This window comes from Channa argus, chromosome 20 (assembly GCF_033026475.1).
Source record: "Channa argus isolate prfri chromosome 20, Channa argus male v1.0, whole genome shotgun sequence".
NCBI lineage: Eukaryota > Metazoa > Chordata > Actinopteri > Anabantiformes > Channidae > Channa > Channa argus.
This window is the reverse complement of record NC_090216.1, coordinates 13522691-13539106: the sequence shown is the minus strand read 5'-3', so window position 1 is coordinate 13539106 and position 16416 is coordinate 13522691. Positions and strand designations below refer to the sequence as shown.

Sequence of the window (16416 nt, the reverse complement as noted above, 5' to 3'; positions counted from 1 at the left end):
GATTTTATGAGGCATGGACACATTTATGTCCAAAAAATACCTTTTGCCCTCTGACTTGTCCATGTGGTTATAGTTGAGATGTTTATTCACAGTTCACAGGGGTTGTACCAAGTTTGCTTTCCGAAATGTAGTCAATTTCTGAACAGGGATTTTTAAATAGGCCGCAGTCGGTTCGATTTGGCGGTCTGGTTTTTGTGAAGTAATTATTTTTCGACCTGTTAACAAACCTAACAATTGTACATCGTGTACTGAATGGTCAGTGGTGTGTATATGCGACGCGTCTTACCGTAACACATTCCGCACAGAGAAAAGCTCGAATGAGCCAATTGGAGACCTCGTTTCAGTATAGGTACCCGGATGTACCGTGGGGCAATTAGCTACGTCATTGTTCACCGCCGGACACCGCTCGAGATAAGGAATGGATTTACAACGGTTATTAGGGTATTCATAACAGATTCCAGGTGAGTGTAGCTTAGTTTAACTGTCATGTGGAACCTAAACTTTGCATTTGTGATGTAGTGTTTGGCCTGAGCCGTGAAGAGTTGTTGTAGTAGCTTCACACCGGTTGTCTGTCATGTCGGAGAGAGCAGCGCAGTAAGCACACAGCCGCCGGTTTCGAGCCCCTCCTTTCTCACTAAACTAGACGTTCCCATACACAAGCCCACACGTTTTAAATGAAACGTATTTCTATGTGGAGACAGATAACTGCTCTTTGGATATTTACAGTCCATGTCTGTGTTACTCTGTCATGCCAGCCAACGTTCATCGTTCCGAGCCAGCTAACACGGTTAGCAACAATGTTGCCGCACGACCGCCGCCATACATAACGTTAGCAGCGTTCGCAAACGTTGGCTAGGTTACGTTCGTCATTTCCATGGTGTCGTTTATCTATGTAGCCGTTAGCTCCTCGGCAATCTTTCTTTTTCAGTCCTCGACCGTAAACATTATCAGTTAATTGATGATATCGCTCTTTAAGACTTAAGACTACATTAGCGATTGTTTGGTCGACGTTTAGTGGCGCTGCGTGAGAAAGGCCTAACGGCCGTCTGTTACCAAATGTAAGTCTGCCGAGGCAGGTGGGAGGGAACAGCTGCTGTTGTAAACGTGCTTCCGACCAGGACATTTCCTCTGTCGCGATTTTAATAAGTACTCGGTAGCTTCAGTTTTAGCTCTCAAAATTTGTTAATGCTGGACATATTCAAAATAGAAATGCACGTTAAAGTATTGCGAGGAAACCTTGCAATGTTCCCATACATGGTTGCTACCGAGTGCTAAGCAAATTAGTTTCCACATATAAGCGGAAGCTGGATGACAAATAAGATGTTTAATAACTTAATTACAGACCCGCATGGAAACACGTTATTGTGCTCTTAATTATTTTATAGCTGCTAAAAAAGACAACTCAACTTTTATTTACTTCTCATGAAAACCATAAATGAAATGTTTTTTTTTTTTTTTTTGACCACACAATAATATTGATGGTTTGAATTTAACATCGTCATTTTGTGTTTTAATTCAAATTTAAGTTTAAATTGGACAATGGTACTGTGGTCATCAATGGAAAACATTAAAAAACATACACTTTTCACTGTAATTTTAGCTGATATCAGGAAGTAAAGGGAATTTGATATTTCTCCTAATAGGTACTTTTAAGAAATTACATTGAAGATGAATTGTGATATATCACAAATAGAAGTCTACATCTAAGCAACAACAGAAATAATAATTGCAGAAATGTTTAATTGTATACTTCTGTTTCCCTCCAACAGCAATGAACAATGACCATAGTTGACAGATCTTCAGAAAAGTCTGACCACGAGTCAGTCGGGTGCAAGCTATCCCACTTCGCCAGTGGAGACGTGGGGATGGACAGTAGCTGCTCCGGCAGCTGGACAATGGGCCCCAGCATGCCCAGTGACTCTCCAAGGGTGAAGGTTCCAGGAGGTTGCCTAGGTCCATCGCCTGGAGCTGTTCTCTACAATAGTGCACCCTCCTCTGTCGAAAGGACCAAGGAGCAAAGTAGGAGCAAAAGCTTTTATCAGCTCTGTTTTTTAAGATATGTCTTGAAAGTTGGGGAGAAATAGTTTATGGATGTTGGCTGGATATACATATTCTATTGTGTGCAGATCCAACCGTAACCATGTTATACTCTACTTTGTGTTTAATTTATCTCTCACAGTAGACATACATCAAGCCCACTAAATTATGTCCATAGATTTTGTCAAACAGTGCAGACTAATATCAATGGTAAAAGTGTGTGTGTGTGTGTGTGTGGTATAAACAATTATTACAAACTCCTTTTTCTTTGCTACTGTTATTTTGGGATATGCCATTTGTATCAGTCGATGTTGACTTCTACAGGCCTATTGGTAAATGTGATGGCATTCACCAGTGCTTATTTTTTGAGTGACCTTTTGAAACAAAATGTGACCCCTTTCTTAAAGAAGGTTTATTCTGGGTTTTTTCATAGAAATGTAGGGTTTAATTGAAAATTATTGAATTTGTTCTCATTCAATGAACTATATGATATAGGTCTAAAAGATTATAAACACTTCAGTTATTTTTTTTATGTTGTAATATGACTATTTCTTAGTATCCGTAGCACACGGAGCGAATAATAAACAAAACAATCAAACAAAGCATCCGTTGTCAGTCAGATTATTGTTTTCACAGTTTCACAGTTAGTGCATAGTTACAGTTGGTGTTCTCTGTTAGATTTTGAGACGACTTTTTTTGTGAGTGTTATTGCTGCTTCTACTCTAGTTTCATTCATCCACTTACATAGCTAAGCCAGTTTTGCGGGGAGAGCATGATCACGTGAGCCTGTGACGCAGTTAGTCTTTTAATATAAAGAGAGTCAGCCTGACTTCTTTTTAGCAAAAATAAAATAAAATCCAACAAATTTTGTCTTTAGTTCTGTTTGTCTTATTCTGTAGTCATTGTTACATTATGTATCTATTTAGAGTGATGGCTAAGACTGTAAGGTCCTAATGTCCATATACCAGGTCATTATGTAATCACATGAGCAACATATACATATATTGTTTGATGTACAGAACATGGCAAAAAAAAATAAATCTAATTTTGATAAGATGTTTCCTCTCTGTGTGCAGTACTAAGCAGTGGTGATGGCATCGATTTGCCCCAGAAGGTCCTTTTCCTCCCAGAGCGGCTCAACCTAAAGTGGTCCCAGGTTCACCGCATAGGTGCAGGCCTGCAGAATATGGGGAATACCTGCTTCCTCAACTCTGCCCTGCAGTGTCTCACCTACACCCCTCCATTTGCCAACTACATGTTGACACGGGAGCACTCCAAAACTTGTAAGTTAATGTGTCACATGCTTCTTTGCACAAAGAAAGTTTTTGTGTAATGATACAGTCATTATCACATTAGTTTTGGGCACTTTCTTCTTATGCATTAACTGCTTTCATACCTAAATAATATGTTACTCATCGGTGGTTTATTCATCTGTCCTTGATACAGGTCATGAGCCGGGATTCTGTATGATGTGCACCATGCAAAACCACATCATTCAGGTTTTTGCCAACTCTGGGAATGTCATTAAGCCCATTGGTGTACTCAATGAGCTCAAAAGTAAGTGATTGATTGTAATGTTAACACATTAAAATTTTTGCCTTTTTTTTTTTAATACGAAATATTTACCAAAAGTAATAAAGAGAATCCTCTGTGGGGCTGTTGACCTTTTTTATCTTGTAGGTAAATTTTCTGGGGGGAGTTACAAAGGAAAAGAATCTTGCAAAATCATTGGTGGTATATAGAAAGATTACATATCTTCTTGCCTTTTCCTACACAGGAATTGCAAAGCACTTCCGTTATGGAAGCCAGGAGGATGCCCACGAGTTTCTGCGTTACACTGTGGATGCTATGCAAAAGTCCTGCTTACCTGGAACCAAGTAAGTTTTATCCCTTGCTGTGTTTGCTGTATTGTTGTTTTTTTGTGATCGTTTTAGATGGTTAATTATTTTAATATAGTTTGTATACTGAAGCCATACTCATGACTTCAGCTCATGAATTCAAAATAAATGGTATTCTAGGTAAATGGTATTCTGCTAATTATTCTGCAGTCTGTGCAGGATGAAGCCATAATACAAACAACATGTAGTTGCAGTGCAAGTTTTTTTTATTTTTTATTCTGCTATAATAAATGAAAGAAGTGTAGTGCTTTTACCAAAAAGGTGATGTGCACATATGAAGCTTACATGCATTTTTAAATAAATATACATTGTTGCATGTTTAATAAATACATTTGACCATTATGGATCTTAGGGGACTAAGAGTGTTACATGAATTCTTATTCTGTACTAACAGGTGGCCACTCAGCTAATTACTTTTGCCTTAAGTCCTCTCTTTCTTTTTGCTGCTCTTCAGGAAGTAATATATTGTAACTTGTTAGTGTAAAAAAACCCTGACATATTTGCACTGTGAAAATAAGTTACCTTTTTCTTCTGAAAGATATAGGCAGAAATGAGTTGTCTTTCTGTTGGAGATGCAACTGTAGCTATTGATCTATTTTTTTACCCTTCAATTATTTGTATTTGGGATAGATTGGACAGGCAAACACAGGCAACCACTTTCATCCATCAAGTATTTGGCGGGTACCTAAGGTCCAGAGGTAAATATTAGTGTTGATTTGTTTTCTTGATTTGTTTTTATGGTTTACAGATTGCTAGACTTAACACTCATTTTCTTTTTTTCAGTCAAATGTTTAAACTGCAAAGGAGTTTCAGACACGTTTGACCCTTTTCTGGATATTACTCTGGAAATTAAGGTAGCCAAAAAAAAATCTTCATTACATCTAATAAATGTCAATTTTACTTCAAATGTGTAACAAACTTTTAATTCTGACTTCAACAAACATCCAGATCTCAATTTAGATTTTTCTCTCCATGTAGACCGCTCCTAGTGTCACCAAAGCTCTGGAGCAGTTTGTCAAGCCGGAGCAGCTGGATGGAGAAAACGCCTACAAATGCACAAAGTGAGTGGTTTTTAAAAAAAAAATTTCAAAATTTTTGCTAAGGTGAAAAGAAAGGGACTGTATTTTTATGTAGATTTATTTATTAATTATCAGTTTATTAGAGAGTTATGTAAGCTAACAACTGAATTTTGTCCCTTTTTAGGTGCAAAAAAATGGTCACAGCCTCAAAGAGATTTACCATCCACCGCAGCTCCAATGTTCTCACCCTTTCACTTAAACGTTTTGCAAACTTCAGTGGAGGCAAAATCACAAAGGTACCATCATACACATGGAATTTAATATTCAGTAACATGATCTAGCCATATAAGAGCAACAAAATGTATTGCTAGTAAGTAAAATGTTTAGTTTACTCTTCATGCAGTCATAACACAAAACATTTTAACAGTATACACAAATCATTTTTTTTCAAAGTATGTCTGTATATCTGACATATTTATTGTCTTATATTGAGATAAGAACTTTGCAGACATCGTTTTTGTAATATCACTATTTAGGTTATACCAATAACACAGTAAGACAAGAAAGCCAGTAAAAGTGTACAATAAATTGTATGTAAACCTTATAACTTTCCTGAATTTCTATAAAATACTAATGACCTTGTGATTAATTATTAAACCTTGTAGAATGTTTTCAAAGTCAATAAATTTAACATCAATATTATCAAAACACATCTTAAAAATTCAGATTTATTACTTCTGTTTCAGATAATATGAACTTTCCAATTCTTTTGAGTATTATTTTTGCTATCCTCTAAAAGTTTATTATAATATTCTTTTTTTTTTGCTATTTCATAGTGTAGATCATTTTATTCTTATACGGTTTATATTTTTCTTCACTGGTTCTCTGTTGTAAAGATTCTTTACTTAATTTCCTAATTAACTTTTTCCATTTTCTAGGCTTTTTGCAAACCATTGGTCATCCATGGCTTTTATGTATATGTTTGTTTTTCACCCCACACTTTGTGATAGGACAATGCTTATTAAATAACTATTAAAAACCCAAACTAAAAAGCTTCATAAACTTGCTTAAACATTATTTTTGCTCGGCAGGATGTGAAATATCCAGAATACCTAGACCTGCACCCCTTCATGTCTCAGACCCAAGGAGAGCCCCAGGTCTATGGGCTTTATGCTGTGCTGGTCCACTCTGGATTCAGCTGCCATGCTGGACACTACTTCTGTTATATTAAGGTACTGGCCCTGCTACAGGCCACTGTTGTTATCTATCAGAACTATGCTGTTGCCCCATACACATAATTGTCTATGCAATATATAAAATGCCTATATAAAACTCCCTTAAAAACCTTTAACAGGAGGAACAGTACAATTCAACAGCAGCATCTTCCACAATGATTATAAAGTTGAATAAAATCCACACTAAACTGAACATTACCATTATGACGTGAGTATTTATGTTAGGACTGTTGGATTAGACTGACTTAGTTTTAGCTTTAAGTCTCACAAAGAAATGACAATATTGTACAAATGTATTTGTCTGCACACGTTTATTAATTGACCCAATTAGCAGGCCTACTAATCAGTTGACCACTAGCTTAAATACAGAAAAATAGACTTAAAGTAAAAAAATAGGCTTCAAACATAGTTTTCAGCTGTAAAACACAAGGCATTTCTTATTATGTGTAGTTAACTGGATTAATTAACATAAATGTGCATATGTTCCAGATTCCAGATGTTTTTTATAACCTATAATCTGGTATTGCTACTTTTTCTGAAGTGAAAGATCAGAGTACTTATTTGATTACTATGTACACCAGTCACCCATTATATCACCACTGATGGTCTTAATAATATCATGGAGGTTAAAGGTCAGCATGGCCACCCTGAGCAGTCTGGGGCTACACGGCATGTGCCACCATATGTAATACACTACATGCAGTAGCACTTTTACTTGAGTATTAAGTTTGTGTACAAGTATTGACCTAAAGAAATTCTCACTACAAGGACCACTTCACATCTTACACAAGTAAAAGCTGATTATCTACATTTTAAGTACAAAAGTAAATTGTATGTTAGCCAATTAAAAATTCAATTTAGAAACTGGAATAAGTAACATTTTGAAAAAGAATTTGTGACACTGGTATTTCTGTTGTTTCAAATCAGGCAACTCTCCTTGTGTCTTACAGGCAAGCAATGGTCAGTGGTATCAGATGAACGACTCCTCTGTGTCTGTCAGTGACATCAGGTCTGTTCTCAACCAGCAGGCCTATGTCCTTTTCTACATTAAGTGAGTAAATCACATTTGTTTTTAAATGCAACCATCATTCTTGACTCTCACCCAGAAACGTGCTTTTACAATACTGCAAGAACACAGCTTTTAATTATGTTTTCAATGGTACTGTTCTGTGAGATTTAAACTCTTATTCTGCACAATAGATGTTTTCACCACTTTTTAGTTTTTAGTTTTGTTGTGAAAAGAGTGTCAGTCTTCAAGAAGTACCTCCCTAAACTAACACTGGTCACTCCTACTCTAATTTATCCCTTTGCTAATGTCCCTAGGTCCAGTGATATGAAAAAAACAGGGGAGTACAGTCACATGAACCACACCCCTGGCATCCCTGGTCAGTCATCTCCACGACCAGTGGTCGTACCACGCATCAACAGCACTGTTCATAACCACATTGGCTTCATTGGCCCGCAGCTGCCTCCACACATGACTAAGGTACCTGCTTAATAACAAATAATTGTTCCTTGTGTTGTTGTTGTTGTTGTTGTTGTTCTTCTTCTTATTATTATTATTGTTGTTGTTGTTGTTGTTTTTATTATTATCATTATTATTATTATCATTATTATTATAAGACTATTAGCATATTCATAACATTTTGTATCATCCTTAGAACACCCTCCATGTCAATGGGAATGGATCTCTGAGGAACTATCCAACCAGCTCCAAGCCCAGCACCAGCAGTGGAATGGCTTCTTCCTCTTCCATCTCCCACTCAATCAGCCGACCCACAGGGATCCCAGACCACGACAAACGCCAGAAGCTTTCATTTTTTATTGGACAAGGGAAACAGAACCGCCCATCGTCCACCTCATCCTCTTACAGCCAGCTGTCCTCTGGCAGCAGCAGCTCCTCCTCCAGCTCTTTATCCTCCTCTCAGTCTACCTCAGACGTCCACTTCGTTCCACGTCAAGTTAGCCAGGTTAATGGCACATCTTTCAGTAATGGGGATCACCACATTGGGAATGGGGGGAATGGAGCATCATTCTTGGTACCATACAGCCAAGAGTCTTCAGAGGATTCCGACCAGGAGAGCACTGGTACTCTGGATAATGGCTACTCAGCAAAGTCTCACCTTAATGGAAACAACAGAACAGCAGGAAATGTCTTTGATAATTCTCCTGAAGCCACTAACGGAGAGTCAGGAGCTCACCATAATTTTAATGGATTAAATGGATCAACCTATGACATCTGTAAATCCAGCCAAAATGGGCACCATTATGGGCATCACAAAATCAATGGACATAACACACATGATAAGGTAGAGTGTATGTTTGTGATGTTGGGATTTATAACAATATGTTCATTCTTTGGATGATGAGTAGTTTTAATTAATAACCATATAATGTTTTGTGACCTACAGCTCTCTGGCAATATTAATGGCAGTTCATCCTCTGTGGTGTCTGTTGCATCTAATGGAATAGACAGTAACCACAGTCAAACAAGGTAAGAGATTAAATTGATTTACTTTAGTGTAAAAACAAAAAAGTTAGTTGCATTGAAATTTGCACTGTTTTCTCCCACATGTGCATTGCACCCTAAATGATTATGTTGTTTTAACAGCAAAGAGGCACAAAATTCCGCCTCATCCCAGACGAATTCCATTCGGAGCACCCATCCTGTCAGTGACAGCCAGCAAATCTCCACTCCTGACACAAGGGCTAATAATTTGTCTGAACCCCTGCCTCAGCATACAGCATCCTCAACCGTTAGCTCTCCACCTCTAGCTACTACTACAAAGACTCATTCTGTTACATCTAGAGAATTAGCTTCCTCTTCTGCACATCATGGAAAACCTGCGGCCTTATCCACCCCAATAGACAGCTCCCAAAGCACCAGTGGGTCCTCTGCAGCTCCACAGAAGGTTAACATTGGTGGGAATGAAGACATGTATCTTCCACAGACTAATGGACCATCAGCAGGGAGTGAAAGATTCACTGATGCTAAGGAGCAACACCAGTCTAAGCCTAGTTATAAAGGAAATGAAAGACGTTGTTCCCGAGATAGGGAAAGAAACAGACTGAACTCTGACTGGACGAGAGATAGAGAGAGACACTACAGGGACAGGAGTCGGGAGAGAGACAATGAAGGTGATCGTCATCGGTACAGACGGGACAACCGAGATTACCACCATCGATCAAACAGGGATCATTCACCTCCATACAATCATAACAACAGAGACAGGGAGCCTGAGCGTCACCGGGAGCGAACTATGCACCACCCTAGGGAGCGTGATCGGGATAGAGGCTCTAACCATTACCACCACCAGCGATCCAGAGAGGACGTGGACCGTGAACGCAGGGGACGTGTATATTCCTGCCGTAAGGAGCCTCACAGCCACAGGCGGTGGCAGCAGGACAGTCGAGATTTCTTGTTGATGAAGGACAAGGGCAATGGCAGGGAGAGAGACTATTACCCTTCAAAAGCGGAGATATACTCGCCTGCCACTGTGACAGAAATATCCTTAAAGGCCAAGGGTTCTTCCCCTCGGGCTCCTCTCTCCATTTCTGAATCAGTTTCAAACAAGGAGGATCATAATCACAAGAGGATAGATACGGCTGATAATCGTAGCAAGGAAAGGGACGATAGCTCTGAGGCTCGCCATGCTAAAAAACACAAAAAGAGCAAGAAAAAAAAGAAGTCAAAGGACAAAGACAGGCACAGAGAAAGCGGGTGAGTGCTTCCATAAGTTTATTTAATTTTATTTTTGGAAAATTGATAGTGAAAATAGATATTACCTTCTCAAATGAAGTTATTTTTCTTTGTTGTAATTTATTTAACTGTATATTTTTGGTTTTTTGACCAGTGTGGATTTAATAGAATGTTTTTTTTGTCTTTCCACAGTAGCTCTGATGTGGATTCAGAAACAAAAAAGAAGAAAAAAAAGAAGAGGAGGCATCGAGATGATGAGGCTGAGCAACGAAGCTCAGGAGCAGCTCAGAGCCTGAAGAGCAGAATCACTGAGGAGAGAGAGATCCGCAAGCGACGTTATTATGACATAAAGGACAGTAAATACGAAAGTGGTCTTTCACCAGAAAAACGCAGGCGCACAGACTACTCTGATGGCAGCACCTATGTTTCTCCAACAAATGGTTTAACTTACCATCATCTTAATGGCTACACAGGTAATACAGGATTTTCAACTATGATATAATCTTAATGAATTAGAGATATGTTCAATATGTATTCAAGTTGTTGATCCTGTTTTGTAGGAAATGGTTACAGCCGAACCAATGGCGACTCCCACAGACTCTCCAGTGACCTGAAACACTGACTGTGAGTGGGCATACTTTTTAATTATATCAGCATCTAGTACAGTCAGTGCTAATAAACAGTGGGAACTCTGATTATAGTCTAAGCTTATAGTCCAGCAAACAGATTGTACGGAGGCCTCTTCTTTCTCTTTTCAGACACATCAACACCTTTTTAACAACAGCAGAGGAATGACATCAACTTTTTGATGTGGTGCTTGTTCATTGGGAATATCTTGTATTTTTACCACAATGAAAGTGTTTTAAATGTTAAATCTTTTTTTAAGGCGTTGATTTATTTCCTGTAATTCTCCTACGGTTAAAAAAGCTGTCATGTGTTAAAACACTTATGATGAAAAATATTAATATATACTTGTACGAACACAAACAAAGCCTGGAGCTTAAACATCTCAACTGCTGCTCAGTGGAACTCAGGACTTGAAATCTTAACATTTATCACAAATATCCACCTGCTTCAAACAAGAACGGAACAAAAGGGAAAACGTGTTGCCCAAGAAAATAACTGTAAGGCACCATGTTGGCTGCAAAGATGTCACTATATCTACAGAACTGCAATAGAGGGGACAAACTAACAAAAGAAGATATCCATGAATAAGGCAGATGAGTGTAGTGGTGGAAAAAAGCTTCGCAGACTGATACCTCCACTTTAACCCTGGACAGACTTGAGGACATTTCCCACCTTCTTTTTGTTTCCATTTCACTCAGAAGCCTAAGATTCCCACTCTGTATATTTTTTTTAAAAGATTTATCTCGGTTATGCTCCCTTTCCTCTTACACATTTTTTTTTTTTTTTTTTAAACATTTGAAAAAAGAAAAAGCATCAAAAAGCATCAAATGTTATCGAGGCCGTGGACCATTTGTGTTTGTTTTTTAAGGATGGCATAAAAAAATACTGTGAATTTAATTTTGAACTGTACTATCAGTTATTTTTTATGTAAAAATCCTGTATCAGGATTATCAGTAGGTATTTTGTTGTTTTGCTTTATTTGTAGGAAAATAATTGTGACCATATTCTCTGGAAGCAATCTGTTAGAGTTTTTTTCCCTCAACATTAATGCAGTTGGAAAAACTGCTGTTATGTTTTTAGTTTAGCATGTCAGAATTTTACATTGTTTAAGGTAAAAGCCTTTAAATATATTTGTTAATGTCAGAAATTGTAATTCGTTCTTGTTCTTTGACTTTGGTTGCAAACTACATTCAAATGGATGAAAAATGCTGATTGAGATGAATGCGTTGCCAGGGATTTTTTTTTTTTTTAAAAAAAAAGCTCATCCCTGTCTTTGTATTATAATGAACAGACTGTATTCAAGCCACTTGTTGAACAAACTTTCCACTTCCCTTAAAAATGATGTAGGCACATTAGTTGAGGATTGAAACTGACAACACTTTGTTTGGGTTTTGTTAAATACATTTTTTTGCCATTTGGGTCAGCAAGGTGTCTCGGCTCACTATAATTTAAACTTTCAATATTTGAAATAGCCAAAGACCTGGTAAATTTGGTGAGTTGACCTCTCACTTAATTCATATGCACACAAAATCTGTTTTCTGATCAGTATGTATTTTTATTCAAAGTCTGCAAGAATGTTTTCCCAAAGATAAAACCACATTTAAACTCAAAAGCTGCACTAATAAGTAAACTTTAGGTGGTAGATTGATTTTATCAGTCTGGGAAAATGAAGTCATCAGAATGTATTAAGTGTTCACACAGTTGTTGTTTTGTAAATTCCAGTTATATTCCACCAAATTCTATCTTATACTCCGTTTTCAAAATTGGTGAAACCGGGTTTTTCTTTCACTTAACGTGTTATCTGATCCTCGGTAAAAACTGAGATTTTCACTGCTCTGCACAATGTCCTATTGTAAACTGTTAGCTGTCAAACTAAAGCGGTGAACAGGTTATAGGTTACAGCCATTATGATTTATATGCTACGTAAACACAACGAGGGAAAAAAAACATGTACATTATATACTATACATGCATAATGGAAGTCTGCGGCTTCTGCTAATAAGAAAATAAATTACAAAAATGAACTGAGAGGTGGATTTCATACATAATAGTAAAGAACCAAACATTAATAATGATTGATGATTATTTAAAGCTTCCTAAAGCTATAGACACTTCAGTGGTTTGATTTTGAGATGTAAAGTATTATTCCTCAACTTGTTTAATTTTTTTTTTTTTGCCTTCAAAGAGGAACTATAGGGGTTAACTGTAAATGTAAAAAGAGAATAAATCAGTGTGTTTGCATATACAGTCACTGAGTCTAACAATCAGACCAGCTGATTTAAAAGCTTGAGGCTTTCTGTAGATGGATTCTACAAAACACAGTTGGTGTTGGCAGTTGTTGAAGGGCATGGGGTGGAGATGATAATGTTGAGTGGCATCTAGGTGTCTTGCTGACAGAAAGCAGACAACCAACCAGGCGAGCCAGTCTGGATTAGAGGAAAGCCATGACTATTTATGTCCCAGTTTCACATGCTCCCTCTGCATTTATATTGTAATTCCTTGTGTGTCCAGCAGAGGGCAACATTGCTTTTGTCCAGTTAGAGCTCATCCTCCAGTGATTAGTCCTCATCTTTTTTCCTATTATTATCCAGCTTGATAACACCATTCCTTCTTCACTGCTTGAGCTCAGTATTCAATGTTTGCACCAAATTAGATCTTCACATCAACTATCAACAAACGAGGTGCAGGCTGTCTTTAAGTGCCCTGGGGAAAAAAAGCGCATGGGAGCGCATCACAACCCCCATGTCACACACACAAAGATTTTGCTGGTCAGAATTGTTGGTGATGCAGATGTGGGTGAAGATCATTTCTTATTTGCTATCCTCCTTTTCCTTGTGGCCAGCATGTCATAGAAAGGGTCTCTGCTGATGCTCGCTCTGTGGAATGAACACAGTAAAGAATAGATCACTGAATAACTGTTTGCATATTTTTTTTTCCACTGACTGTGTCTGTAGGACTGATATGTCAAAAGTGTGCAAATCTATTAATGTTCTTAGAAAAAAATACCATGACACATGATCAACTTTTGATTTTTAGAGCATTCCAGGACAGATATGTCCATGAGTTTATGTGCTATGTTGACCTTAACCACTAGTCTGTTGTTCAATGCATCTTACCCTAAACACTTCATGTCTGATCTCTGCACTGCTGGTGGTTCTAGGAAAAAACCCTGTTGCTTTAGTTTAACCAAAACCAAAACCTGAGATTTACAGGGATTTGTTACAGGTATCAGAAGTGCTATAAATGTTTTTATATCATTAACAATTTGTTATCTTTGTAATCCATAAATGAAAATGTACACATTAGTCGGATTCACAAGATAATGTTGGCATAATGTCAGTTAATGGAGATACAAAAATTCTCCTTACTCTTTTCTTAAAAGTATATCATCAACTTTTAGGGTGAAATGGTAAAGTTATTAGCAACCAACTGCCTATTTACACATTTTGACTCAAAGTGACTCAATTTCCGCTCTGTGACCAGCATGTTTTTGTGCTGGGCAGGTGGATTTTTCAGCTCAACACCACTGTCTTCTTTACAAAAAAGCAGAAAGTAACTAAAATGATTTGATACATTATTTTAACAATGTGACTATAGCAGTTTTAAAATGTTCATAAAGCACTATAGCTTTTTATCTGTCCTCAATCAAAGCTTTGTAAACCTGGTGTGTTGCCAGTGTCACACCTTGAAGATGGGAATACCTCTGAGTAATGTTCAGGCTTCCCAGCAGCAGGACAGTTAATGTGCTGAGGTGGCCACAACTGTGTGTGTTTATACACATAGCAGTCAACACAAGGGCAATTTTGACCCTTCCAGATGAGTCAAGTGAGGATATAACGTGTGCATTTGTTTGTGTGAACCTGCTGACCACAGGACAGTCTGCCGCCCCAGCAGCTGAGTCAAGTGAGAGTGTGGTTAAGGCAGCAAAGCTCTGTCCCAATGAGTCCAGCCTGTGATCTTTGTTATTCCAACAAAAACAGGGCCTTTAGTGAACTATGTGCAACTGCACAGAAACATTAAGAAACAACACTCCTGGTTCACACCTATGCATTAAAAACAGACTGTGTGTCATCTGAAGGTCAGCTGTCTGTCAGCCTCTTAAACTGAGAAGAACAGCAAATTGACTGATTCCTATCCTACCTTAAAAATATGAGGTACATGAAGCAGCTTTACCCAGACAATATTCCCGTAACTAAGCTGAGAAAGCCATCACTAACATTTAATGGAAACACATTTGTCAGTGTTAAGTGGTTTACAGACAGGAGGATTGTGTAATATAATTTCTGCTCTGACACTGATCATATTTCCCAGTGAAAGTAAAGCTGCTAGATGAGCTGATCAATTACCCACTGGGTCCAATTTACTGCCTCACCTTTCCTCTTCTCCCTGGTTAACAAATCAGCATTTGACTTGTCAGGTTGAGAGGCTGCCAAAATACTTCCAAAAGCACAGAATGTTTGATTAGAAGTGTGTGCATATGTGTTTTTCTTTGCTTGCTGAGCGCTAATCAAAGGGGAAGAGAGCTTATCCAGCAGAGCAGAAATCACCACTGAGTGTTATCTGTGCAGAAGTGTGAGAAACGAAGCCACTTTTAGTCACCAGTGGTGTGTGTGTGTGTGTGTGTGTGCGTGTGCGTGTTGGTTTCTCACAGTCAAGGTCAGACATGAGAAAGTGCCTTGTGGGAGCAGCACAGCATTGGCTAAGTGCCCTCTCATTGTAAATGGATCCACACAATATCTTACTTGATAGATTTGATCCACTCCTCTTTCTCCTCCGGCGTGGGGGCCGATATCCTGTAGACTACATGGTTGCCCTCGACAACACGACCGTCCGCCTCTGTCTTGCAGGCCTTTATCACCTGACCCTTGTGGTTGGGGTTGTAGAGCTCAAAGCAATTCTAGAGAGATATACACAAGAGCCAAATGGTGTTTTTAATTATTTCAAACTTGATTTTCTCTGTAAGAATTTAAAAAAAGACAAAGACAGATTAGGAGGGGCAGGACAGCTTCTGGGTTGGACACTTACAGGTTTCCTGGGCTCATCCACCTCTCTGATACTAAGGTTCTCCAGAGGAATAATCCCACGAGGCTCTTTGTCCTGAAGACACACATGTAAATACAACACTAAGCATGAACACATCACGCATTCAGTGTGTACATAGCTTTTTGCCACTATCTAAGATTTGGACCAGGACATGAACAATATCGAACAATATCAACTAAAGATGTAGTGACACATATCGCTGCTTTCATAGCTTATTTCCGGGCCATGTGCTAGCACTAGTTGCAAATTGTAGTTTTTAGTGCTCGTTGCAGATAAACCCAGTCTCTAAAGACTTGACATCTTCCACTGGATCAACAAAATAGTTGAAAATTTCTTCTCTAAATGTGAAATTTAATTAATTCATCATAAAATATTTTCTCTAAATGGGATTAGCAGGCGACTACTTTAAATCAAGTCACAAAATGTAATATTCAAATTATAAAGTAAAAATATTCATGTCAAATTCAGTTTGACGGGTTTTGACACTTTTTATTTCTCTACAGAAAAGCTTAGAACGTTTGAGAGTCTTGAGCCTGACAGCATCAAAGTAAACATCAAGGTGGTGATTAAAGCACAATGGAGGTTTTAATTCACTCTGGTCAGGTAGGGGACACGACCCATGGGAGAAATAACCCCCACTCACCATCCACTCCAGCGACTACCATTGTGTCTCTGGGACCAGATGTAAGTTGGGGGGACCCTAAGGAATAGCCCTCTGGCCTGCTTGTCATCTTTCTACTAATGAGGGGACACTGCAGGGGGGAGAGCGCTCAGGGATGGCTTCTAACAACTGGCTGCGTATGTGCCTTTTCTGAGTGTGTACCCCTTCTGCAGTGTTCATTTGTGTGTGTTCAGGG

The 16416-nt window shown here is 38.3% G+C and overlaps 2 protein-coding genes across 7 annotated transcripts in view; one reads left to right on the top strand and one right to left on the bottom strand.

Moving 5' to 3' along the window:
* The first annotated feature begins 335 nt into the window (after positions 1-335).
* Positions 336-16416, top strand: part of usp42 (ubiquitin specific peptidase 42) — a 19816-nt gene continuing 3735 nt past the window's right edge. Inside the window, exons 1-18 of one of the 4 annotated variants that reach the window (XM_067489265.1) lie at positions 336-461; positions 1770-2019; positions 3114-3320; positions 3484-3594; positions 3815-3914; positions 4566-4633; positions 4719-4789; positions 4914-4996; positions 5139-5250; positions 6046-6186; positions 7140-7240; positions 7513-7675; positions 7851-8498; positions 8601-8683; positions 8801-9910; positions 10082-10362; positions 10450-10513; positions 10648-12540. In XM_067489265.1, coding sequence (XP_067345366.1) covers positions 1779-2019; positions 3114-3320; positions 3484-3594; positions 3815-3914; positions 4566-4633; positions 4719-4789; positions 4914-4996; positions 5139-5250; positions 6046-6186; positions 7140-7240; positions 7513-7675; positions 7851-8498; positions 8601-8683; positions 8801-9910; positions 10082-10362; positions 10450-10511 — 3582 coding nt within the window. In that variant the 5' untranslated portion in view covers positions 336-461; positions 1770-1778 and the 3' untranslated portion in view covers positions 10512-10513; positions 10648-12540. Of the gene's footprint in view, positions 462-500; positions 788-1769; positions 2020-3113; positions 3321-3483; positions 3595-3814; positions 3915-4565; positions 4634-4718; positions 4790-4913; positions 4997-5138; positions 5251-6045; positions 6187-7139; positions 7241-7512; positions 7676-7850; positions 8499-8600; positions 8684-8800; positions 9911-10081; positions 10363-10449; positions 12541-16416 lie in introns of those variants that run through there. The other 3 variants (XM_067489266.1, XM_067489268.1, XM_067489267.1) reach the window with 3 other exon arrangements.
* Positions 11272-16416, bottom strand: part of LOC137106184 (cytohesin-3-like) — a 27315-nt gene continuing 22170 nt past the window's right edge. For 2 of the 3 annotated variants that reach the window (XM_067489282.1, XM_067489284.1), the window contains 3 exons: positions 15542-15613; positions 15259-15413; positions 11272-13392 (listed from right to left, as the gene is read on the bottom strand). In XM_067489282.1, coding sequence (XP_067345383.1) covers positions 13320-13392; positions 15259-15413; positions 15542-15613 — 300 coding nt within the window. In that variant the 3' untranslated portion in view covers positions 11272-13319. The remainder of the gene's footprint in view (positions 13393-15258; positions 15414-15541; positions 15614-16416) is intronic. The other variant, XM_067489283.1, reaches the window with a different exon arrangement.